This window comes from Varroa destructor, unplaced genomic scaffold, assembly GCF_002443255.2.
Source record: "Varroa destructor unplaced genomic scaffold, Vdes_3.0 BEIS01000005.1, whole genome shotgun sequence".
NCBI lineage: Eukaryota > Metazoa > Arthropoda > Arachnida > Mesostigmata > Varroidae > Varroa > Varroa destructor.
Window position 1 is genome coordinate 33,666,864 of NW_019211458.1, and position 27,823 is coordinate 33,694,686.

At 37.9% G+C, this 27,823-nt stretch overlaps 1 protein-coding gene and 1 long non-coding RNA gene across 9 annotated transcripts; one reads left to right on the plus strand and one right to left on the minus strand.

Moving 5' to 3' along the window:
• Nucleotides 1-3,234: 3,234 nt before the first annotated feature.
• On the minus strand, nt 3,235-4,963 carry LOC111251872 (uncharacterized). The gene has a single exon (XM_022808954.2). The coding sequence runs from the start codon at nt 4,405-4,407 to the stop codon at nt 3,526-3,528; it is 882 nt and encodes a 293-aa protein (XP_022664689.1). The 5' UTR covers nt 4,408-4,963; the 3' UTR covers nt 3,235-3,525.
• A 2,953-nt stretch (nt 4,964-7,916) lies between these two features.
• On the plus strand, nt 7,917-17,679 carry LOC111251873 (uncharacterized). 8 transcript variants are annotated; one of them, XR_015329317.1, is made up of 5 exons: nt 7,917-8,181; nt 8,321-8,499; nt 10,423-10,522; nt 16,689-16,851; nt 17,423-17,679. It is a non-coding gene; the product is annotated as an uncharacterized LOC111251873 (long non-coding RNA). The 8 variants fall into 8 exon arrangements; XR_015329320.1 differs by having other exon boundaries at nt 16,692-16,851; XR_015329319.1 differs by lacking the exon at nt 10,423-10,522.
• Nucleotides 17,680-27,823: the final 10,144 nt, after the last annotated feature.

The window sequence follows — 27,823 nt, forward strand, 5'->3', positions numbered from 1 at the left end:
CGTTTGAAATGCAGTGGCTCATATAACTTCATTTATTCCTGATCCATGTATTTTCTAAAGTTATCATTAAGTTAGTTAAAAGTCGTTTAACCATTTTTATACAAGCTAATTCTGGGAGAAGAAAACTGTGGTAGAAAAATATTTTTGCTTCTTTCAGTTGCTCAGCAAAAGTTCTATAAAATACAAAAAAACGCTTAACCGTCCCATACAGCTCATTTTTTTTTAAATTTAGTCGACGAAAAAGGTCTAGTAACGCAAAGGGCGATATACTTTTGACCCGTGTACAGCTAAAGAAATCTGCAAGTTTTATACTATTGAAATTTAAAATCAACCTTTTTGCTAAAAAAAAAATTGAGTAGCCCATATAGCCCCTGCACCAAGTAGCTCCACGTTTTCCCATGCTGCGAATATGTCGAGGACAAAAATGACTGAAAATTTATTTTTCGGCTATTTTATGTAATTCGGTTCGTATCGTATTCGGTAGTAGCCGAATTCGGTTAGATCAAGTTCAGTCGAAATTCCAGAATTTTATAAATACTGCCATCACCAGTTTCAAATAACTAAAATATATATACAATATATCGTAATTAGCAGGGAGCAGATTCGTTGTATGAATCTGGAAGCTAGCCGTGAGGCTCAACAGCGGTTTTCACGAGTTTGCAGTTTGCAATTAAGTCGATTATAATTAAGTGTCAGCAATTAAAATCGAGGAAATCGTGTGATATCTGCTTGTTTATAAATGGAAAAACAGCACTTCCGTAGTAAGGAACAAACATGACCGAATAAATTACCACCAGTAAACTAACTACTACCAAGGCTAACAAAATGCCATTGCACCGTTTACATGTGTGACATACTATTGCTTTGTTTTTCTGCTACTTATTTTTTGCCTGTTAAAGATAATTTTTAACTCTTATTAATTAAAAACATGACACAAATATATTTACACTTATATAGCCGTTTGTGCACGCCATTGACGGAACGTTTATCAATAATCGCAATTGAGATTGTTGGGTGGCATCCACTCGTTCGGGTCAGCACCTCACAACTCCAGCATACTGGACAATATCGCTTCCGGAAAATCTGCCCAGATTAAAGCAACGAAAATATTCTATATATTTATATGATAAGTGAGTCGTCTAAGTAATTACTAGAAGTAAGTTTAAAACCATTTTTTTGGTATTTTATACTTCGTGGTTTTTCGTTTTAATAGAATGATATCCCGATGGCAGGTACTGCCCTAGGCGCTAGCGAGGATTTTAACCTTTGGATATGCGGACGAATGATTTTGTTGCGCGTGCATCTAGTCAGGATTCCGATATGGACATGTCGATATAAAACAAGGTAAGGTAAGTGTCTTTGGCCTAATAAGTGCTCAAAGAGTGATAAGATTTTTTTAATTTTCATACTTTTGGCCTCTTTGATATATAGAACCCTTGTAGTCCCTAAATACGCCGATAAGCTTAACCAATGGTACAGGAAAATAGAAGCTAAAGAAGATAAATGACCGAACTATTTAATCAGGCTTTAAAGCATTTAAATACTTTGATGTTTAATTCTTAAAAATACACATTGAAACAAATTGACAGATACTGAGTGAGTTATGCCGAGCCGCATAGACAATGTTAAGAGAACATACACAAAAGCTTTTTCGTTTCTCAATAAACCTTTTTCTTTTAATTTCAATTCACATTCTGCATAATGGCTGAGCCAATTTTATTAAGTGAAATTTCTTAAAATATACTGAAAAATATACTGAAATATATATAAAATATACTGAAAAGTCAAAGGCTGTTGAACTGATAAGTGGTTGGCATGCTCTATTTAGAATGACGTACGCTTTATTAAACTTAGAATCATTTTAATTCAAAGAAACGTTCGCAGCGTTCTTCTTATTATGCTGAAATCAGTAAAAGCTTTTATTACCATCCTCCGGCCAAGGAGTATTGTTTATGGGATAATTTGACCCTTATCTTGATTGGGAAGTTCAGTGATATCCATGCCGATTAAACGTAACCGCATGATGAAGTGATATTAACAACCTGAGTATTTTAGAGCAAACTTTGAGTCGATGAATGCAAATCCAGCGCCCTGTTTTTCTATGGAGACAGTTTCACAATAACAGATTCACGATAAACATAGCATATTTAGAAAAAAAATACTTCTGTGACTATACTGTGCTAACGTAATATATTCATGACGTTACGAGTTTTTTCATTTATTTATTTATTCCCGTTAGAGTAACACATATGGACATAGAAAAACACCAAATACCTAGTATGTAGTCGATACGTATATATAAATATAAATCTCAAAAAAGATTTAGTTTTTTTTCCATATATATATAAGCAGTAAAAATATACATGGATTACTTTGTAGGTGAAGCGGATACTTATCGTGATATAGGTGAGGATATCGCTATTATTTTTATTCTTTTAGCCTTGTTTTTTCTACAATTAACATATTGAAACTTACATTATTATTTGCAACGTGAACTGCGATGCGGAACGTAAGTATATTTCATACGGTATAAATCACGCTAAGCCCCTATGAATTACTAGTTCTTTTATAGACCCGTTCACAGATGCAACTAAATAGCTTCAGCTGTTCGCTGATCTATGTATAAATCTGTTTTAACACTATCCGGCTCTGTCTGAAGACACTTGAAGCTATGAAGCAATTCGGCTTCTAAAAACCTCAAGCATTCCTGAAAACGCGATGTCGTCAGCTTTGCTTGACAAGGTAAATGAGCCTGAAGGAAGGTTCAACCTTGCATTCCAGCCTGTTCCTCGCTTTTCGGTAAAACGTAGCAGTAATGAGAAGCAATATTTACGGGTTGGCGCGATTTTGGGCCGCCAATGGCGTTGAGTCGGAGCAAATATCGCCATTGGCTGAATGATGCTCAAAGACACTTGCGCGATTATATACTTAGCGTTTCGTAGCCTCGTTTTATTTAATTCTGCTTGGAATTTAAACAGCCAGTTTTATATATTCATTAGCCAGGCGATAATACAGAAATCGGAGATAAATAGACGAGAATAATTATATCATACGTAGATGTACATGGATGCGAGAATTCATCTCCTGTGTCTATTAATTTAAAGCCGATTTCGTATTAAGACTGGCTGTTACATACAATTAAATCACACAAATAGAAATAAAAAATAATAAAATACAAAGAAAAGTTAATTACTATTAGACCTTGTACCCAGGCTGCAATAAAAATGACACCGGTTTTTATATTTACTTTTATATATAATTTATTTCTTATTTATAATTATATTTATAATTTAAAATGTATTTTTATAATATATTTTGTTAATCCAAGGTTCTTTAATATAGCGGACCCTCACGACCTATTTATTCAACTAATACAAGCAGCCGATGGTTGCATTTTTAGCGTATTTGTTGAAACAAAGATACATCGGTGAAGCTTTTATGCATGATAATCACTTCCTGAATATTCGCAAGTCTAATATCTCACTTTTTAAGGCCTCTACAGCACAGTCCGTATTGATTTTATAATTAATAATATGATCTTTTACTAGGGGCAGCTAATTGGCGATGAGAGTATGAAGTAGGTCTAGGGGCTTCCTGTACAGCTGGGATCCGATAAGATGCTGCAGCTTTGTAGGTTCCATAGTTGGATGTACCTCTGTAGGTTCCAGAGGAACCATACCGGACTGGTGCTCCATAAGCGGCTGGAGCTCTATATGAGCCTGCTGTGTTGTAAGTAGCCGAAGCCCCATAGGTAGGGGCAGCATTGTAAGTAGCTGAAGCCTTATAGGGGGCCGGGGCTTTGAATGCGCCGGAAACGCTGTATTGCGAGCCAGAATGATAGTTTTTGAGAGAGCCTCCAACGGAGGGTGTGACCCCGTAAGCACCTGGGCGTCCAGAGGCAGGTGGCCTTAAGTGCGGAGCACTTTTATAAACTGGAGCAGTATAGGGGGCAGGCGCACGTGCACCGTAACCCATCTGTCTAACTTGCGGGTTATAATCTTCTTCGGGTGCCGAAGACCTAATTAGGGCACCAGCAGGCTCTGATGTTTTTGTTCCCGTTTCATCAGTGTCTACTTCGGCATGGAAGCCCAATTCGGGGTCGGCAATGTACTTCACTAGTCGGGAAGTTCCATCGGGATTTTGCACAGTATACTGACCGGTAATGCGACCATACTCATCCCCTTGCGATTCGTGACTGGAGTAGCCGCCGTAAGGGTCGGGGCCCTCATACTTGTACGCGAATGGTTTCGGGGGTTCACTCCTCTCACGAAGAGCTGACGGTGAAACGTAACCGTGTGGCGGTAACGGAGAGGACTGTAGGGTCTGAACTCCGCCTTTATAGGAGCGACCGTAGTGATGCTGACCGTAAGCAGCACTAGCTAGTAATAGCATTGCGGTGTATTTCATGTCGCCGGATTCAACCAGGATGTGCGCACACTCAGACACTGAATAACGCCACGAGTGACAAAACACTGACGTGTACGATGTTCTTAATGGATGAAGAAGTTGATGACAGGGATAGTAATGTGCTGCTATGAAGAGCCAACCTGCCCCGATTAGTTAGCTGGACTCACCAACTGCAGAATGCGATCCGTGTAGCTATATTCAAAGTCACGATCCACATGAAGGCCGTCATGTGGCAAGGGTTTAAACCAGCTCTCTCACCTTCAATACGGCAGCGAAGACAGCGAAAGCTGTTTGGCTAGAAACCGGTTTTTGAACGTCGCTTCCCTATTACGCATACGTTGGATTGCCCCCAAATAATGATCGATCGAAATCGAGCACCTGTACAATAAATCGTAGTACTATTACAGTGGTGTCTATTTAACTTCGGGTTGCCGCAATAACAATACGCAGAGCTGCTAATTTAGTCACTTTCAACACGCTATAAATTTCTTCGTATTTGGCAATGCATGAATGTCGTACGGTATGTTCTTGGTGGCGATCTGTCATCTAATAGATGATACAATTCCAATGCCAGCGATTGCCACCACATTCAATCACAATGTAGATGCTGCTGTGATTAACTGGTTGAGTATTCGTTACATAAAGATTAGGGCAAACCGATATCATACATTTTTTAAGGAAACGCAGACGGTCATTAAGGGTCTTAGTCACATTATGGTATGGACAATCGAGAAATCGAACGCTGTCCACTGCCTTTATTGCCTGTGAACGAATGAAAAAATATGGCGTTTCATCCCCCACTTCTACTATCGTTTCCATTGACATTGGCTTTGGGGTATGCCGAGCCTTCTGTCCATTTTCGTCGACATGTGATTTTTCTGTTTCTTGAAGATTGTTAATAAAATAAAAAATGGTACCTCTGTAAATATGACAAACGTTCCGCCCACTTTCGTGGCTAGGTAACTGTAGATGTGTATAAGTTTACATGTTTATGCGCGTTGCATGTGCAAAGAGGAATAGCGTGATATATGTTCATTTCGACTGCTAAGGTCGCTGCAGGAAATAACTAAGAGAACTGCTTAACAAACGGAGTGTTTCGTCTTTATTTTGTGTTGGCAAACCGGAGATGACGAAGGAGACGACAGCAATGCCGGTCATTTCACCTCAATTCCTGGCAGAATTCCATGGACACGACATTAGATAATGACGACGGAGCCACCGGAAGGCTAAAGAAGTTTTAGCGTAGATGATACGCCATACTTCCGTCTTTTTAGGTGTCATATTATTTCTCCTAAATTACAGATAGCTTCTTAACTTGCCTATAGTCTACTGCTGTACTTCGGCCTGTACTTTTTCCAACGGTTGAATCGGGTACGCGGGAAAAAGGCATAAAATTAAATGACATATTTGAAGCTCGGTCTATTGGTTGTGCATCTCGCGTATGCGTCGACAGCAGATGTGCGCGACACTCGTTCGGCCTTCCTAACTAGAGCCTTGGCCGGCTAAGCCAACGCATTAAGAAAATCCAATGCGCATGGAATCTTCAAATAACTAATAATAATAATAATTTTTGTCAAGCTGTTAAAAAACATTTGCTAAGTATATTGTGCGACTCTATATAGCATAGTAAATATTAAACTTTGTCTATTATTATCGGTTTATCTTCGTTGAAATATCTAAACGACTCATAGAGGTCTCTCTGTTTTGATTAGGGTATTTTAGTGTATTTTGTGTTTAGATTGTAAAAACCAACTAACGAATATTAACAATAGGTGTCTAACATGTGATTATCGGCGCGAAGATAATGAGCATCGTTACCTGACACAAGTCAGCCAGCGCCGATCCAAGCCGATAGATTCATCGTTTCTTCTTGCTTGTTTGCCGGCTAGAATGAAATAAGCTGTACACTGTTCTTCAACAGCCCTCTAGTTCATCCAGATAAGCAAAGATCTACTCTAGTAGCTCACCTTCACCTCGCAGGCGTGACGGGTCATAATGTTTAAGGCGTTCCTACGTATACGCCATTGCTATGACGCCAGAACTGACAACACACTGGTAACGTCCAATGCTAGCGATATCACAGAAAATAGAAAATTACATACAGCGAATTCTGTTCACTTAACTCGGATCTGTGATCTAAAGATGAAAAATCGCAGTTTTCTCTATATTATTGAAGGTATTAAATTTAGTAAGTTTCATTTATGCAACGAGTCGAATTTAAATTGTTTGGAAATCTTTTTGAAATGCGCTAATCAGAGTCAGGCTTGTATAATTTACTTGAATCAGCATCAAAAAAAAAAAACAAACCGAAAAGGACCCGTAAAAGCGCTTACTGCCATCTTAGGGCCGTGTCTGTTTCAATAAACAAAACAAAGATTTGGTAACCACTATTCAGCGCTGCACGTATTGCGAGTTTGAACTGGTATCTCAGTAAGATAGGTCACATAAATACCGCAAAATTTGAATGCTTAATTGTATCTGTGAGCGATGTCCAGGGTCGATTTTGAGCTAAGGAAGTCAAAGTCCATGATTATTTAAACCTCATTTGTAGCTGGATGATAAAGGCTTTCTCCAATAACTTAAAAGTGCTATGTGTAAATTAATATTTAAGTCATTTATTAAACTAAACAAGTTATCTGCTCACTGAGGAACTGCAATGTGCACTATTTTTAACATTGCTTTAAACACGTAATAGCGGTACATGCTTTACGAACGATGTGTTTTTCTAACCCGTGGGTTAAACGCTGGCCGCTGGATCCCTTTTAGCGGTCGTCTTCTCCCGGATCATTAGATTTTGTCAGGTCTCCTAATGCTACTTGACTGTTGGATCTTTATTGACTTCTCAGCCTCCTTGGCTCCTGAATCGTTCGTTTTGTCTTCGTAGTTCTCTTTGACCACCCGCCGTTGGCCTGGTCAGGCCTGATCACGGCCAAAACAGGTAGAAAATATCAACGAAGCGGGCGGTATTCGACAAACACGCCGGTTATATCGAAAACAAAAAAACAACCACTGTCCAAAGTATCAAGGGCCGAAATAACGAATGCAGATATAACACTGCTTAATGGTGATGTACGGTTATGCATCAAGTAGCGTCGCGTTATCATTGACTATTGAGGGTGATTTTTAATTCGCTACCGACTTCGGGCGACGGTTTTCAGGTTGCAGACTCACCGTATTAGTACTACGCATAGAGCGCATGTAGTAGACGAAGCAAGATCGCTTGTTGAATGAAGTCTTTTCCGATTCTGATGACAAATTGTGATTACCGGCTGAAGGCCGCAACACGGACGTTGCTTTAAAGTATGTACAATACAGTTAAGTAAATAAATGTTCCTTTAACAAAAAATCATAACGAAATTACCTCCAACAAAGACTGCGACAGAGAAGTGTTTATGTTAGTGGCTCGTGCCCGTTAGGTGCTATACACGAGCCCCTATATAAAATGCACGCAAACTGTAAGATGTTGCCTAGCGATACATGCACGTCCCAATGTTGATAAACAAGGTTAGCGAGCAGTAGAAATAGTAAACAGATATAAGTTAACTGCTAGTTATGTACTTAATCTATAATCGAGTGGATAATCCCACTTTGAGCGATTCGTCTAAGTGATAACGTGTTTCCAAATGTCCAGGTAATGCCTGAAGCACTTCCTGTTGCCTTTAGCGAACGTTTCGGCCGGATCTATCATAATCCTAATGGGTCATGTATTCTTCAGCTGGCGGAGGGGGGCTCACTGTAAAATCCCTTATAGGACACAGGTTGACATACTTAAACGTGAGTTTAATTGTTCATTGGATTACTGTTACAACAGTTAGAGCTATCTTTCTATATCTATCTTTTTCGTCTCTAACATGTATTCTGATCGGCACTCTGGTCGCATTGAGGATTAACGACACATCGATTCATTCGTTAGAAGGTTTCGTATAATGGAAACTAGCCTGCACTACATTACGACAACACATCAGCGAGTTTGGCAAGCGGTTACCGTAAATATCCGTACGAACGCATGCGTCGACAAGTTCAACGGGAGTGTAATTAAACCTTTACTGAATGAGAGCCGTTTCTTGATTTGAAAGAAAACTTTCTATAAAAGTTAGTTGGAAGAACCTCTTTCACCCTATAAATATTAGCTCTAGCGGATATATTTTCTTCAATCAACCCTATTTTAGTTTGTAAATTACCTGCTCTACGTATGTAATGGGGCCGAGACATGAGTAAATCTAGAATTTCTAAAGTCATTTGTTGATATTCTGTGGTAGCTTGAGCTGCCACAATGAAGCAGCAGGTGATTACCTACAACAGATGCTGTAAATCAACCGTGGTAAAAATCTGCGTCAGACCATTTGTCGCGAGGTGCATTAGCATTGGATGCACCTCGCACAAAAAATGGGCTTTGGGTTTCTTCTTTTCGGAAATTATTGCAACGTACACATTAAACGATTTTACTGCAGTCCAACTTTTCTGTTGGAGGAATAATTAAATATCTATACAACACACACACACATTAAATAATTATTGTATATTTTCATTTTTTTTTTTAGTCTAGCTAGCAAATCCTCAGCTTCGATATAAGATTTTAATTGATTATTTAGCCATCTAAAACAGATAGTAAAATAAATTACAATACATTTGACAGTGAATTTGCCTAGTTTATACGTGTCACGTATTCTATCAATGATAGCTAGAATAGCGATTGTAGACTACCCTGTTTGCCGTTCTATTAGTTACTTAGATCCTAGTACCAAACAGTCCATACGCTAAAATAACCAGCCAATTTGAACCATCATACGTAGGCAGACAATGTTATCAGACCTTTACAGCTGAGGACGTTTCTATCTAAACAATGCTAACCTTTTTAGATTGTGAGCCAGTCTCAGTAACCCTACTGAAATACACTTTCACCACTTGTACCATTTTATTAGATAAGTTTTATAATGTTATCTCAAATTTCGAAGCCTTTTTTTTTTTGTTTTTTTTTTTATTAGTATTTCGCGATGCGCCGAAAGGCCTACGGTGAGATAAATATGAATGTACAACATGGCTGTGCGCTTGATACACTAACAAAAACGATGGAAACATAATTGCGTTGATGAGATAGATTTATTTTTCCTTCATGAAGTGTCATACTGCTTTCGTCTACAAATGTTTGGGTAGTAGCTAGGCAAGTACATCAACAACCAATGAATACCACGCTCTAGTTAAAAATAATAGTTAGTACTTTGCATATGCAACAGCTTCTTTATGAGAATGATTAACTTTAGCTAAATATTTTTTTTACATTTTCTACGGAGAGTTAAATTTCTGTATTGGATTGTGGAAGGTATGTAATCGAATTTGCTTGATTTTCCGTCTACGAATGGACTGTACCTAGGTCGCGTCGACCCTTCGAAGGTCCATGTAGGTGCTTTGTTCGCAAAATCTGTTGTGAATTTTTTTTTGCTGTGTTTATTAACGCACTATTATAGAGTCATTTACTTACAGAGAGTACGGAACAGAAGAGTGCCATTTTCGAGGACGTTATTGCCTCATAGTATATCATAGAACTGCTTTACTTTTTAGGTGCTCTATGTACACATAGCTCGAGGCGATCTAGGTTGAACATCGGGGGTACTTAGAACCTACAGAAAAAGTCCGAGACTTAGGCAGTACAACGAACACTGCAAGGCCAGCTTGCTTGCATAGACGCCGTACCCTGATAAGTAATATTCTGAAGTAATGTACTGCTTGCTCGAACCGAAATCTAACCGTCGATGTTGTGCTATGACCGAAGTTGGACTTTACCATATATTACTCAGATTTAATAATTTGTTCACTTCACTCCTCTTGTTTGCAACTCAATTTTTCGCGTTTCGTGCCGGAATTTCATATCAGTCTCTGTAAGAGTTTAGCCACTACTAAGATGGCGTATTGCTGTGAAACTGAACTAGCTTAACAGACGCACAGAGGTTGTACGAACCAGTTTTATCAGGCGACTGCGATGCGAACTTAAACCACCCCAACTTACACTTGTTTCAGGTAACTTGCATGACTGCATGGATATGCGAATGCGTAAGGAATATTCTAAACTCAAAATAATTTCATATCACGGCAAGTCAAAGATATTCAAAATTTCGGGGTAAGCAGGGGTTGAAAAATTGACATGTACTTTTATCGAAAGCCATAATTTACTAAAACGATAACTTATAATGACTACTACGGACTTTAAGGTTACGGACTGTTTCATCTATTGATGAAACAGTCCGTAACCTAAAAACAGCATTGTATATAAGTGTTTTGCGTAAACAGTTTATTGTTTTACGTATATAGCAAACTCGTTGTTATAATTGTTCGTCTTAAATAATATGCAGCTAATGATTGTACCCTGAGACAACGTGACCATTATATACATTATACACGTCAGCTTTTTTTTTTTTGTTTTACTTGGCTAGGTGTGCCTGAAGTAAAAAAAAGTTTACAGCCCGGATGAGGTCTGGGTTGTACAAACACGTTTTTCCTGTCCGTCATATCTTCAACATGCTATTTCCGTACCCCTAGTAACTATTTATACATTAAAACTGACATGCGAAATAAATATCTCGCTTTTATTATAGAGTTATTATTATCAAAATGGCAAAAAAAATCTATCGGTTTGGCCCAAATGAAGGTGGACTTACATTGTATTGTAAATTCGGGCGTAAAGCCTAACAAATTGAAGTCGGACTTGTCGCCTTACGCTGCCTGTGAAAGAACTGTGTACCAAAAAAAAAACTCCCGAATTATATAAAGGTTATTACCATGTACATTACAGTTATTGAAAAAGATACATATGTATATATATAATGTATCCCAAATTAAGCTCGTTCTTATTGGTACAGGTATTCACAGAGACCATTCCAAACGTACAGGGGGAAATGGTGAAGACGTACTTAGAAATTTTGATTGAATCTATATCTTAAACGTAATATTATTTGCCTATATGTGAAATTAGTCTAATTAAAACCAACATATCTATTCATTTAAGCAAGTTTGCCTGTCAACGAACAGCACTTATATAGCGTTGTCACTATCACTTAGATTTCGGCAGTCGTTCGTATGAAAATTATTAGAAGTTTAAGATTCTTTCGAGTTCGAAGATAACTTTCGAAGGCGCACAGAACGCAGCATAGGCTCGCCTGAGAAAACCTATCAACGCACATTCAATGTATAAATATATGCAGTGCCTATGATAAGTTTTGTGCAGATGTCATAATATATATGTATTGGCTATCTGTTTATAATTGTTGCAAGAATGGATTGGGGAAAGGAAATGCTGACATTATGCCACATGTAGCCAGATCAAATTTCGAATATAATTTTCAAGTATGAGTAAGTTAAATGAGCAAATTGCTTATCGATGTACTAGCTACAAATTAGTATTGTTCTTCTGTCAATAAACAGCTTCAATGTCATATATATACATAGATGCTGTGGTTGTTACGTCTATCATCGTCAAGCATTTTAATGCTTCAGTTTAACAACATTTATTTGCTTTAGTTTACTTGCTTTTAAGTTTATCTGCTTAAGATAAAGTCAGTATTCAGCAAAACTAAAAAAAGAACCTTTTTTCTTCTAGTTTTGCGTGAGTTTTTGCGGATATTTCAAGCTATCCAGACCTAGTTATGTACTAGGGCTTATCGGCAACCACTGGACTCCTTTCTGTTTAGGTCAAAAAGGCATAAGACGTTCTTCGAGTTGATACATCTCTAACTTATTCGTGCAGTTCTTCTGGACATCCCTGTAATCTACACAAGATTTTTAACTTAACAATAGTAATCAGATTGCTATTTTGATTAGTATCAACTTCATAACGTACTTCTTAATGTTTGGAATATGAAAAAGGTACATATGTATATACCTATATATATATATATATACACAATGGGGTAAAAGTATCGTGACAGCGACATCTAGTGGCAAACAAAAGCCAAATTCTTGTAGAATAACACAAAAAACTCGTCACGGCAAAAAACACCATATAGTTTCCTGAATTTGAGCAATGATGTGTTGTTATCCAATCTTTCAGCAGTGGGCATATCCCAGCCAAGACTGAAAACATCGTTTCTTGTCGGAGATCGAAGGTTTACGTTATTGCCAGTTTTCATGTGGGTTCTGAAAAGGCCGAAGAAGACTATAATAAGACAAACAACAAGACCTACAATGAAGTTTTGATTTAAAGAATTTGGAAATAAGAAAACGTCACGAAAGTTTTATTTGGTACACCTAGGCTTTTGATGTAGAAATTAACGGCCGCTTTAGAGACGAGAATGTTAATTGCCAATCGGGTTCTTGACATAATTCTCTGGCTGTTTTGAGTTCTTGTATTTTCGCCTGGAGACTTTCGCCTGATTTAATCGCGGTATACGGTATTTATATTGAGTAAACTTGTCAAATAAGCAGATATATATACTTAGCTCTACGTTGCATCCATGGTGTCGACCAATGGTGCTACATGGGTAGAAAATATTTAACTAGACTTTATACTGAAACAATCACGGAAACGTATTATCTGTACATATAGATGCTATGTATTTTTTCGATTAAATGGTTACTGAATTTATGAAATTTCAAATCAGAGATGTCACACAGCTCAGATCCATTCTCCGTTACTCAGTTCATTCTTTTAGTAATTATTATTTACGTAATTAAAAGTTATTATTATGTAATAATAATTATTATTTATTACCATATTTTATTCTCGAGCTTTTACGTATATCCGGTCCATGAGTGAGGTTAGCGTTGTCACCTACATTTTAAGTACCGTAGAAACTATTTTTCCTAGCTCCTACTTGGAGTAACGTGCTATTTTTAAATATATTACTACATTTTAATCAATAAATCGTAATCGCTCCTGTCTTTCGCTATCCGTATATAAATGTTTGTGTGCGTAACATAACTATCTTCTGTATAAATAGATTAGGGACACACGTAAGAGTTGAGGCCGATATCCTCAGGCAGTTGTACGTGCAATAGCATGCAGTTTTTATATCGAACACCTAATGAACGTGGTTAACATAAAACATATTAAAACTTAATTTCTAATTAGAATTCGACAATTGTGTTTTTCTAATGGCTCTTTTGTTGCCATTCTAAACAGATCAATAAAGTTTCGGTTTGAAGAGATGAGGTCTTTAACGAACAGTCAGAGTCCACACTTTACAAAACTAGCCTACGGCGTAAATTTATTGAAAAAGTTTCCCACTGAATGTTTTAATTAAAGGGTGCAATTCATATAGATGAATTGTTTCCAAAATCAAGTCTTAATATAATAATAATATAAGTACACGTAACTTATAGAGTTAGCTGTTTCATGTTTGATAGGCAACCAGTCATACACAGAATCGACAGATTGTATCCAGATCGATCCAGGTAACTTAGACGCCATTTGGTAAAAGCCTCTCATTGCAATGCGTCTTAACGTTGCATGTAAATTATAAATATATATATTTACGCACACGTATTTTGATTTTTTAAGGGCTTTCCAATTGTCATCTGAAGATAACTAATTCCGTCATAACCACTCATAACACGTCTCTTTGTAGTCCTTAACTATTTTTTTTTAACAAACTTAACAGTAGATAAGGCTGATCAGTGTAACTGCAATATTCTCTCACTCGATCTAATAAAAAAAATTGGACACATTGCTTTAACTTCCTAAGAGTAAGAAGTTTCATTGAAATGATACTGATGAAATAATTTTTCTCTTTCAAAGATGAATACGAAACAGACAACACAACCTGCGACTATGGGTTGCCTCCACTTCTATGTAGAGACAAGCTAAGCAGTGCAAGATTTATGGAAGATAGCGAGAAAGCTGGAAATATATTCCAAATTTTATATATCGTCTTTTTTGAATTTTTTTTGTCTTTCTTAAACAAAAATGTTCTACTCCCTAAAGATGTCCTTGTAATAGCTCTACTTCTAGGAGCTTCGTATTTGGCTGATAGATCGATATGAAAGCCATTGACGATGGCGACAGCATATCATTTTTTTTCGCTGAGTTATTTGACTGATTCGAACCGAGCCGAAGCAATGGAGGGTCTATAACGCACTCGATATCTGACAGGCAGTCAGCAGGCTCATGCAGTCGACAACATCAAAACATTAATAAACAGCAACATTAAGGACACAGCCATTTAGCAGCAGCGATTTCGATGGTTGTCTCGATGTAAGCGGCCGCTGGGGCGGACACTCTATCGGCCCATCGCTGTTGCCCCTGCAGCTCGATCGCGCGTTTGACGATTCGGTCGTAAACAACAATAGCGAACGGGACCGCTGTTGGCTGTCGCCACCGTAGAAGTGTGGCCGTCGTCTGTTGTCATCTTGATGTCGGCAGCCATGGTACGGTTTTAAAGAAACGGCATTTCCAGACTGATCGCGTTTCGCTTAGTTTCGTTGCTGTCATAGGCTCAGCAGCGGGGGCGGCGGCGGCGACAACAGCGAACAAGCTAAATTACGCGCGACTGTAGCTAAGCCGACTTGATCTTCTCGCTGACCCACTCACAAATCGGATGTGTGGTCTCTCTGACTTTGGCTTTCTTTTCTGTCTTTTCGGCCGATCTGTGTAGAGTTATATTTGCTCGGAAATTTCAGCTATTACTCACATCTACCGAGCAGAATACATGTTAGTATCTTGAGGGTTATCCATTTGCAGCGTACAGTACAATAAATATCGTTCGTATCATACGTTGAAATGACGCCACATACACGCACGTGCATTAACGTAGAAACATACAATCGCACATAAGTCGGCATGTCGTTTTGAAACAATGTACACATATAAGAATAATTATAATCGATAGACTATTAAATGCTCAGAAACTTAGAGGCGCTGTCCATGAAATTGGGAAACTCGGCAAAAGGATCGAAGCAGAGGATTCAAGTATATAGTTACAGTCTATAGTTACTGCTAATTTCAAAACTTTTTTAATTTATTTGCAAAATATTTGCTTATTGACGTGAAACCTTCAGGGACATATGACCGTTTTCTAGTATGAAAACATGACTGGCTTAGGTTAGTCTGGCCATTGTTTTAAGTTCAACAATATATAGCTGGAAACCCATTTGCATAAAACTTATTTTTGGTCGACCGGTATTTCCCGCTTTTCAGTGCTCCAGCAATCCGCGCAAAATAAGGGTGGTAGTAATAACTGTTTGCTAATATGCACATATTAAGGGTGGCTACGAATCATAGTTAGGTTCTAACGTTTGATGTATAGAAATGTCAGTGTTTTTTTGTACCTATTTGCCCAAGAAGTAAGGTTCCCACTCTATAGAGCGTGCGAGCAACTAGGCATAAAAACTGTGGCGTAAGCTTGATAAAGATACCGAGCAGACAACACCGACATGTTATTATCTAAGTAGCATTTCTCTTTTGAAATCAACCGCTGATTTTTTTGCGTCAGAAAAGATTCGAAGTCCAATTCTTAAGGATTCCGATTCTAGCCGAAACCATAATAATTAAAAAAAATCAAAAACTAATAAGAACGTTATTACATTAAAATATATGTATATCTTCACTTGGAATTTCATACGTAAAGCAAAAAATTAGCTATTTTTGTTTATTTTGAAATAGATACGAGGTATTTTAAATTAACTAAACAAAACGCGATTTTTCGACTCCTGATTTTTCTCATTCGAAATTGATTCCCTAATGGATCCCTATGCATTTCACAGTTACGTAGGCTTTGACTTCTTTGAGAATATCTTACGTGTTTATTTGCTACGAATAGCAGAAAAAATACTGACTTTGTTTATCAGATTCCTCTGATTAATCGTACACACATAGATAGACACACACGCAAACAGATACACACATAAGCACCACAATTGGGACTCTCAGCGTTGTTCGAACACCGCGTCTTCTAGGGGTTAGTTTACAACTTTCGGCTTTTTCTCGTAAGCAGAGACAAAAATGACAGATAGGATATGGGATGGCAGGCCATATTCAGGCGGTAACAAACTAAGTTGGTAGTGGCCAATCGGTGTTACTCTGCAGTCGATATGAAATAATTATGGGCAAACACATTGAATGGAAAACGCAAACGGAACGACATAAAAAAGACGCAAATAGTGGCAATGGCGTCTATTTGCATCTTTTTCTTCTTTCTATATATATATATATATATATATATATATATATAGTCGTTCTCAAAAATGTATACACTCTAATTTCATTATACCATCATTTTTTGACAATACCGAATTTATTATAAAATCAATGTTTCTCACGCATTCAAAAGACCCTGGGTGAATTTTATTTACAGCAGGACAAAACACCACCACATCATCATCGTGATCTAAAAGCTTATCTTCTAAATGGATGGATGATCGAGTGAACAACTCCATAAATGCCCTGCCCGTATTCCAGACGTGACGACAATTAACTTTTCTTACCCTAAAGAAAAACTCTACGCCAGAAAACCGAAGGTTTGGAAGATTTTAGAAGTTTGAAAATTAATAGTTCATTATTAGTCTATTAAGTCTATTAACCAGAACAATATTAATTTTAAACAACTGCAGCAGGAAAGAGAGATGTACATTTTATGTAGATTTATTCATAAACTAATATAATAAATAAATTAGTTTAATTTAACTTGTAATCATTTAGGTTGCATATACATTTTTAGGAGACTTTGTATATGTCGGCAACCCAAAAGCTGACCATTTATTAGGTTAGGTACCACAGAACGATGAAAATGGAGTGATCCTATGTTAGAGGTTTGAGTTAAACTTTACCATCGCTCTGCAAGCTTTCACAGGAATACGATCACTGACATACGACTGGGGTCCGTCCATACCTATCATCTAGGTCCCCGCTTTATATCTATTTAACAGAAAATTGGTTTAAGTTATAATTTAGAAATGTTAGGGCAACTTCTTAGCGTCCACCGTTAAATGCTATTGTTTGTAATTTATGCCATCTGGCTAGTTCTTTCCCGTAAACATATTGCCCACTTAATAATTACGTTGTTACAATTGCCTTATCTTCTTTCTACAGTTATCTCACTTCACTTGCTTCGTGACGGATATGGTTCTACTTTTTATTACGATTTGTTCTTCGCTCTTCCGGTATTCCGAAGGATAACCGTCACGGCAAGCAACTTCTAGCTTAAGTGGTTTATGTCACTTTATTCCAACGCATTCGCTTATTCAAACTTATGTAAGAAATAGACTCTGGAAATGACATCGCGTATGCTGTATACATTAACTATAACAAGGTATGATTAAATAAAGAAACTGTCGCTTTCAAAAGAGTTTTCTAAAGCTTTTGAACGTGGGGAAAAGTGGCGCAAATTGGCCGGAAGCGCCTTAGGTGCAGCATCGAAGAAATGTATCGTTATTGAGCAATATCACTAATCTTAAAGCTGCCTATTGATAACTTAAGTTGGTAACTCCGCTGACTTCACTTCGGTAATGATCAGTAAACTATTGCATGTTTCACGGGTATCATTTATCAGCAATATTTATGTTGCTAGCTAACCAAACTCGAACAGAATTATCTAGGCGAAACATAGTAGCAGTTTGTTATTGGCACGTTATAAGCACGCGATGCAAGCTCACATACATGATGTATAAGGCTTAAAATCGAGAATTTTAAGGGTCCTACCCCTATGGCGTTGGGCGGTGCGACTTTTCAAGCTACAATCAGAAACATATAGACGCGCTTGACGACCTACTGGGCATCAAGAGCCACGCTAACTTGCCCCTCTGCCATTTGGTTGCGAGAATTGAGGAGTCTGCAAATTTGTCAAGAGATATTCTTCTTCAAAGCAAATAGATGAGGCAGGCAACCGGGCCATAAAGCAGTTATTTTAGTTAGCGCGGGTATCTGTGTGACGTCCTCATTCCACATCTAAGCTCCCAGCATCTTGCTCATCAGATTACCACCCAACGACCGACTGCGTCGTCCTCGCTGTCTTGAGTTCGTAGTCAGTAACGCTCATCGAAGATCACCGAGTCTTTATCTAATTTTTTATGTAATCACCCAGTCAGTACTAAAAGCTGGCAAGCCAAATTAATTGTCATGCTATAATTAAGCGATGAGCGCAGAGCACACGTAGGAAAGGCTAGTTCACATAGAACTGTAAGCCGCAAGAGATCGTCTTCTTAACCAGTTAAATATAGCAAATGACGGAAAGATTCCAGAGCGTCGTCACGATAAGGGCATTCGATTATATAGATTTTCTATAGCAACGGCATGGAAAAGTTTAACAGAAAACTGATGAACATACAAGTTAGGGAACATAAACAGCTTAAACGGGTCGAATTTAGGGGTTTGGAATTGCGTTAACACTGCGTGAGACGTGTCAGAAAACAGTTAACGCCGAAGAGCAAGGGCAATAAGTAGAATGGTGTTTCAAAAACACATGTATGATTTTGTCATATATATGCGCAGCAGCTTTAGCAGATCTGCCATCTGCTTCAAATATTAATTATATGTCAAATGTTTGATCTTTATTAAAATTATTTTTAGTTATTCACGTTCTGTCTGGTTTACTTTTAGCTATACATTTTTGCAGTGATAAAAGAGTTGCCTTTTCTTACGTTTTTTAATATCATTCGGGATCGTTGTAATAGCTGATTAACTCGTAATATTCATGCTATTACAACTATTTCTATTTATTCTCTATTTAGTGTACATCTTTATTAGTCGAGAAATTAATTATTTTTCATTTCACTTTCTTCATATACAGAAATTACTATTCTATTAATCTCAATGGTAACAGATGTTCAGGAGGGGTACTTTTTCGAGGATAAATATCTTTTTGACAATGCTTTTTTTTTAATGGAGCAATGTCATACGTTTTCTTCTACATTTTGAAGCGCAGGGCTGGGACTTGGAAGGCGTTACGTAGCGCTGCGCGCTTTTTGCAAGCGGCTGTACTCTTAAATGGTACCGACACTTCCAAAAAAGTCCTTGTCCGGCCTATGGTTTTAGAACAGAACTTTAGGCAAAATGTCATTACACCCGGCCTTTAATATTCGGTCAAGAGGATATTTCTTTCTTGGCCAATAAATTCGTTTCAAGATCGGCTTTCTATTTTTTAGAAAGTGTTTTGGTTCTTTTTATGTTGGTATCTTGCGTGACGACGTATGTATTAATTTTATGCCACCGAAAATCCGTGTATAGCAAATATTGTTCAATTTTTAGAGCCCACACTAAAAAAGGTACAAAGCTGCCTCTGACTGGAACGATGATACGGGCATTAACGACACGTAAATTTGTTTATAGTTTTAACCCACTTGGCCGGTTCAATCGACCTTGCAAGTGAGCAAGTAGGTTTTTCTGCAAAACAACATTTTGGTTAGCACCTTTACCTAACTGGAGCCCATGTTGTTCAAATGCCCGCAAGAATAATACTGTAAATAATACCCAAGGCCTAAATATGTATAATATTAGGACACTGCTTGGCTTGCATACGATTTCCTTTCTAAAGATGTCCACATTTCAAAAGCTGAAACTTACGAGCCAATAGCAAGTTCTGCCTTTCACAAGCAGAGCATGCTAGCCAGATGGCAATCAGCAAAGCGTTGATTACGTGCGGAAAAATTACGTGTTTTTAAAAAAAACAATTAATGCAGCAGAAAGTAAGCTTTTACAACAACTGTAATGTGTCAAGACTATCGCTGGCTATAGCCAAGCAAACTTCTAGCTAATACTTTTCTCACAGAGTACACGAGAAGGAATAGTCCACGTAGTAGGATGAGGCGAGAAACCCGACCAGTGAGCCAAGAAAGTGAATCTGCAGCCTATACCAGTCGTTCCCTTTTACCATTCGTACGATTATATTAACTGAATATTCGGGTTGGTTCGGAGTAACGCAAAAGGGAGAAGTTGAGAATCAGCAGAAAGAGGTCTTGGTGGAAATAGATCAAACCGTTGGGCTAAGCCCCACATATCACAAGCCATAAGGTCGTACGTAAAAAAGAGTTACTCCAATTCTTTTTGAAATGGCTAAGAATGTTCAGGCAAAAAAATAAATCGTTCATTCAGCCATCGATCAGTCAGCAATAGAAATAGAGAAATTGTTAATGCTACAACATTTGTGATATATATATATGCACATATTATACATGACATAGCAATTTGGGACAAAATAACTACTGCTTTGGATAGAGTCTTTTCTTTTGCGCAGTAGATACGTTAGCGAAGCCATACTTTGTGGTTAATGCGCTGAATAACTGGAGCCCAGACAGAGCGATGCATTCCAGGGGAGCTGACCATTGAGTGCTTGACGTACTGCGTCTCTTTTCACCACTGGCTAACGCTCTTTCCCTATGATTAACTAAATATATATATACATGTATTATGGAATTGATACTTTTTATTAAATCGTTCTCATTTGTACTAGTTTATTTATATTACCCTTCCTAGTATTAGGTTGCCCGAGCATGGATTTCCTGAAATAGTAATTATTTTCGTAATAATCTTGAAAAAGGCATAATGACGCTAACATTGTCAAATAATCCTAACTAGATTAGAATATATGCGTTCGCGTCGTATGACTAATGTTTCAGTTACAAGATAGTCAACGCAAGAAAATGTTACTGGCAGATTCGGTAGCAGTCAACGTGAATTGTCTGAACATTAATCGGTCAGTTCCATAACCATGAATGAGGGGAGTTTCAGCACATGGAGACAAAATACCCCGCGCTATGGGATTACATACTATAAATAGTCGCAAATACTTCCGGTCACTGAAATTAAAAAGGCCGCCACTGCCGCGACAAGTACTGTTGTTACAGCGGGCGGCGTCGTCTGCTACACGCAGCCCCCATTATCATCGGTGTAAGTAATAACTAGGTAGATGGGTAGACAGTGAGGACACACGCGACAGAAGCGATACGGGCGACATAAGCAAGTCGGCTCGCTTCAGTTTAGTCACTTCTACAACAGAGAGCAGTTTCGTTGTCGCTTGCTAGACGCCTCGAAAGAGATTACATATGTAGTGTAGTTAGACGCTTTCATGTCCACTCTGCTACTGATGCCGGATAGCTATGTTCTCTTTATAACGCTTAGCGACATCACGATCGTTACTGCAACGACACACACGCGAATGGACGACGGCGGTGGCAGCGGCAGGGCGAGCAATGACAGCGAACAACTGAACGAGATAGTGAACGAGTGAATGACGAGGAGACGAGAAAGAACCAGAAAACGCGGCAGACGCTCAGCTGCTGCTGATTCTGCTTTTACCGCTGCTATTGAATTCGACTCCACAGCTCGAGGGCTCGGCTCGACCTGGCTCGACTTAATGGGAGACGTTTTTGACTACACGTACTTTGGGATTATTGCGGAGACCAACGAAGCGCCCAGCGAGCGACCTCCTCGCCTGGAATGCTGCTACTGGCAAAAAGGACGACCAGCGTAATCAGCGTATGACACCACTACCTGCCTCGACCGGCCTCCAATATCGGCCGAAACACTGTTGAGTTATACTGTAACTGCGACTGCTATTACCATCATCTCATCGTTACTCGGCTGTCGCTGCAGTCGGTAAAATCTACCGCTACGACTTGGCTACCGCCGCCGTCGCTGCCGCTTCCGTTGTAGTAGAAGAAACCGGCAACGCAATCGGAACGAAAAGAAAAAAAACTCCGCAAAACGTTTAACCAAAGCTAGATATCTGCATAGCCCTAATGATTCGACAGTAATGACGAACGTTGTATTGAAGGAGACCGCGCATACATTCGGGACGCGATAAAACAATAGAAACTATATCGCATAAATGTTAATTGCCTATCATTAATTCCAAGCCGATTTGTAACTCTAATCTAATACGTTCCAATGAGCGCCGATGCTAGGATCCGTATCCGTCCATGAGGATATATTAGAGCTGTGAGAATCGATCTCGCTTGGCCGTTATCGTCCGTATCGTAAGCTTGGTCAGAAGCAAAGAGATGCGTTCCTTTAGGCACTTGTTGAGTCCAAACTCGTCAAACATTTTTAAATAAAAGCGAAATTCATTTTACTTGGATGTTTCGTTCGAACTCGTGTGCTTTTAAACATTCATAGCTTTTTGACGAAAGCGAGTCCGTTCTAGAGATCTTCCTTTACCACTTGCACGTTGAGTCCTGTACTCCGAAAGCTGCTCACTGACTGTCAACTTACCACTTGAGTTACCGTGCCGCTTTATGTATTACTTCTTCAAGTAATTCGATGATAGCATATAGAACGACGCCCCAAGCGATTTGTCGGTATCACAGAAGCAACTATCAATAATGGGTTGTGACCATTTATTCTATATACAATTTCAAAAGTTCCACACAGCCTCGCGTTGGCATTATTCCACCACAGCACGTTTCATTGATTGTTCAGCCACTGATATATCAACGAATCTTTATATATATATATATATATATATGAGAATTTGTTTACCATCGGATAGTACTTTGTAAAATAAGAAATCATTTAATATTTGTAGCAGCTACCATAATTATTTTAGAGCCAAAACTATCTCACACTGTGGTTAAGATGAAAATTTCGCCATATAGACCAATATTTGATTAGCTTCCTTCAAAGCAATATGCACAGACTGCCCAATGATTAGTAATAAAATTTACTGGAGGAACTCGTTTTCAAAATAGCATCTCACAAGTTGGACGCAGAATCAACAGCGTCTGTCTTTATCGAGTAAAATTATAAAAAATGCAATTTGTACTGCCATTATGCATAAAAACGTATTTTGGTACCTATCCCATAATCCCTTTGTGGAACCTGGTATTGACCAAGTTCCACAAAGGAACATCAGAATGCGATTTATCACGTAGTATTCGCATTGGGATCTCCGACTTGATAGCCTATGGTATTGCTACACGTCTATTGAAGTCAACTAAGGTTAAGTATTCTACTAATTCCTAACAAAAATAAGCTTGATAATGACTCAATGATAATAGACATTAAATGAATTCGTTACCTGAAAATACACGATACCAACTTACTTAAACTTAGGGTTTGTTTCAAAGTCAAATACTCCTGCCTGCCTTCCTAATGTGTTCTGCTGACTGAGCCTATTCTAGACCCACGCTTTAAATGCGTTCAAGTTTGAAACAGACAACCTAATAAGTATTTTAGTTATTTATGAACGCGATCCTAAATATAGTAATTGTCATATACAGGCCTTTTTGGACTCAAAGTACCATTAAAGGGGAAAATCACGTGTTTGGAAGGGAGTGTTCATGTCTGTCAACCACTAGATAGCGGGCTTAAAAGAATATTTTTTCAAGTCAAAACTTCACGATGCGCCTGTTGTGAAGTTCATGTTTGCATGCTAGCCTAATAGTTCTAAGGTTAAAGGTTATTCGCTCAAATTTAGTTTTCTCTGCCGTATCAGCAAAACATTATCATCAAGTGGCTCTAATGTAAGTTAATGTTAACTTTGAGTTCTCAATAAGGGATATTTGCGACTGAAGCATACGTGCGAAATAATATGAAACATCCCAATTGAATTTTACAGGTATTCGACTTTCCGTTTGTACATTTTCTCTAGGTTTTAAGGATGATCTAAAAAATTCAAGTAGTTGCCCTACATATGAACAATGAGTTTTCAGATGTCCTCAAATAAGGAACTCATGAAAGAAGCTGCCTACCATATTATTTCAGCCAAAGCTATACGACAGACAAAAAACAATACTTGTATATCGATTAATACGTATCTACCTGCCTTGTTAAACCCTTACTGTGAAAGAAACATTACCGCAATGAGCAAGTATTTAGTAAAGAAAAAACAACATTATACTTATTTTTATAGCGGTTCACAGGCCGGATTTGTATTACAGTGGTACTAAATGTTATTCTAGTTAATCCTAGCACAAGTCAAATAAATGCGAGCATCGCAGTGTCTGGTGGAACACTTTCGAACATAAAAATCGAAACTTTTATTAAAATTATGCCAATTGGAATGCCTTTTTGTTTTATTAGTAAGCTGTAAACAGGCAATGTCCTAATAATAGAATACCATCCCATTAAGGGAATTGCTCCTTGCCTTCATATAGGTTACTAAAAACCAAGCAGACCCATGTTAGACGCGTTTCTTCTTAGAACAATTAAGAAAAGCCGCAACCAAAAAAGTAAATAGGATAATAAACTTATGCATAGTCTTTGTGACCATATATACACACGTTATTTTTTCCATTGGCTTTTTTCATATGGACATACGCTTTTTTACTAGCTACTTTTTTTTTTGGGAGAAATATATTTATTTCCTTCCTTCCTTCTGACAACGACGGCCTCCGAAAGCGTAGCTAATATGTATGGATTTAATTTGGAGATTATTATCTAGTGTTCTGATAAAATGTTTGTAATAGTTAGACATCTTCCCATAAGCGACGTAGCACTGTTTTTATTAACTCATAAATTTCATTTGATGATTCCGTGGATAAAACTCATGCCAATGTTATTTCAATTATATATATATATTTTGATTATAAATTGCCGAAATGGTCGTAACCGTATGGGGCTGGAGGCTCGTATGCGTTTTACTTTCGCGTTACAGATAATCCACAGACGTCCCCAAAAAATTTCATCAGGCCTCGATGAGACTTCTATGAACACAAGTTCCACTGGCGATCACACAGAAAAGTCAGGCACAAAAAATTGATCTCTACGAAATTGGTGGAAACGAATAATCGATAGAATAGTTACAAGAGAACCTAACAATTAGTAGTAGAACTATTAAAGCTTATCTTCAAAAAATCGTATCAAGATGGCCGGGTTCCTCCATTACTTTATCACATTATGATGCCTATATTTAGAAAAATACAAAAACGGTTTATAATTATAGGTGTTATTAGTAAACACGATTTGTCGAAGAGATTTTTTATGGCTATTTACAATGATCTTCGACTAAGTTTGCGTCTGCCTTATTTTTTATATTGATAAGAACAATTTAACAAGCGCTAGGAGCGTGGATCACATCAGGCTTTATTTGATAATTCAAATTTAATCAAACGTTTCTTAGTATAGGTGTATGAACTGTAATTGTGTATGAGCTTTTGCACTTCGTGAAATGTTATAAATCATTGTTTAGCATCGACCACATTTACCTCTATATGTTAATCCCTCAGAATTCTAATTAATAAGGCAAGATAGCTTGAGGCCATACTTTTTTTAGCGGCTTTTAACTAATCGTAAAATTTAATTGTCTCTAAAAGGTACCTTAGCAACGCGAGAATATGGAATTCTAGTTGCTAATTGAATTACTTCAATTCAGAAGGTGCCATGGAAAAGATTCGAAGATGCCGAAACAATGGCTACAGGTAGAAGGTGTCTAGCCTTATTCATCGTTGTAAGCCTTGAATTAGTACAGTAATGGACAGGGGCACAGGTTATCTGTTGGTTGTATTTGTATCTCAGACATTTATACGTATATGCACACAAACTCGGCAAAGGTACAAATCATGTCGCCTCCAAAGACACTGTCTGCCAACATCTGCCCAACTGCCCCATGTGGGGTCCTCCGAGAGATAACTCTCCCCTTTCATCTTCTTCTTGCTCACGCTAGTTCTAAATACGATTCGTGAACATTTACAGCTAGCTAGCTAGCTGGCATGCCACCGACAGAACAATCAGCAGTCCGACCAGGTTGGTTCCTTCAGGACGCCGCGTTTCCCCATTAACTTATGCTATCAACTTCGCTGATTAAATGATGCTTCCCAGAGTACCAGCCCAACTAATACGCTATTTCAGTATCACGAAACATGGATAAGATGGCTGCAGTAAAAATGCCGGGCTAATTCTTGTACAGTCTGCATTTTCAGCGAAAAGCCTATTTTATCGGTCCACTTTCAATATTGTATAGCAATTCATCATGGTGGTTATTTTAATTGAATAAACGTTTGGAATTTACGTCTAACACTGCCGTTGAGCATTGCCTCAAACGCTTGGCTCCCAGCACTAGATAAAGTTATTATAACTAATATGGTTACTTACCGCATAGACTTGGATATCTCGTTGTAGAAACTGTAACGCGTATTAGTAAACGACTTCTCTTATATTAAATTTAAAATGTAAATTAAGTTATATTTGCCGTTACCAAGATATTAATAAACTTTGGTTGCTCATAACTCAAAGGAACAGTTCGAATTCTTAATTTTGCACAAATGGCTTTCATGAGCGTCTGCTAATTATCCTGTTACGTAGAAGATGGAAACCAGAAAAAAGTTAGGTGCAATTAGGAAAAGTAGCTTATCTGCTTGCAGTGTACAAGTCTGAGAGAGTTTTCAATTGTTCGGTAGAAAGTTCGAAGGTTAGCTGTAGTAAATTGCAGTTATACTGCAACAATGGGGAAATAGACCGCATGTATTGAGAAGAACAAGTCGTCTCGGTGAGGGGCATTACCTTGCGATATGTATCACTGAGCTACTGATTGGAGTTAGAAGGTTATAGTAAATAACGCCCATTTAATCGAATCACAAGTGACTGCCTTATACCCTATGTTTAACTGAAGAGATATAGTAATAAAGAGAATAACGTTCTCAATTGGACTCTACGTGTTATACAATAAAGCCTGAGAGAGCGTTTTTTTTTTAATTTTAGCGATTTAGATCAAAGAGCAACGATACATCTTATTCGACAAATTACCGTTTAAAGCATATTTATGCCCACAACAATTGAAAAATGTTTAGCAGTATCTGAAATGAGGTTGGCGTAAGGTGCCTATCAGACGTCAGAGGTTTAACCACGGTGTATATAAATGCAACATTATATGCAAATCTCTAAAGCAAGGATATATTATTATGCTATTTAGTCTAAGTTTTACAAATCAGGTACGCTAGTTGTTGTATAGACCTTGTTAAGAAAGCCAAGTCAGATCTCGAAACGGCAGTAAATAACAGCGCGGTTGATTTAAATATAATGTAGTCTTGAAATACCTAGAGACAGCTCATAATCTCCCGTTTAAATCCGCTCCGGCAATATCAATAGGCTACAGATGTTTTCATCTTTCAAAAAATAGTACTATAAAGATATTACAGCAGGCAAAGACAACTCTAGCACTGCGAAAGTATATGCGTATGGTTAAACGATTATAACTAAATGATAAATTGCGATCCGAATTTAAAAACGTTTTTATTTCCCCCAAATAGGGTGTTTACAAACATTGTTTGTGATATATATCTTATGTTAATCGTGTACATGAGTTTATTTTATCGTCTTTTTTTCGTCCAGAAAAATGGGAGTCCCTTTCCGTGTTGTCAACCGATACCTCTAGAGCCATATATTCGACATAATTTTGATGCAAGTACATGATCGATCTAACATTTGCCCTCCAAGGCTGCGCTTGATATTTAAGGTCCTGTCGGTCTTTTGTAACTTCTACATCCTTTTAGATACCAATGATATATGGACAACATGCAGCATAATGTCATTGAATCGGTCAATCTATACCAAGCCGCAATT

What these genes read in the sequence shown, in the direction of transcription:
- LOC111251872 (XM_022808954.2), bottom strand. Translation starts at nt 4,407, where the DNA reads ATGAAATACACCGCAATGCTATTACTAGCTAGTGCTGCTTACGGTCAG.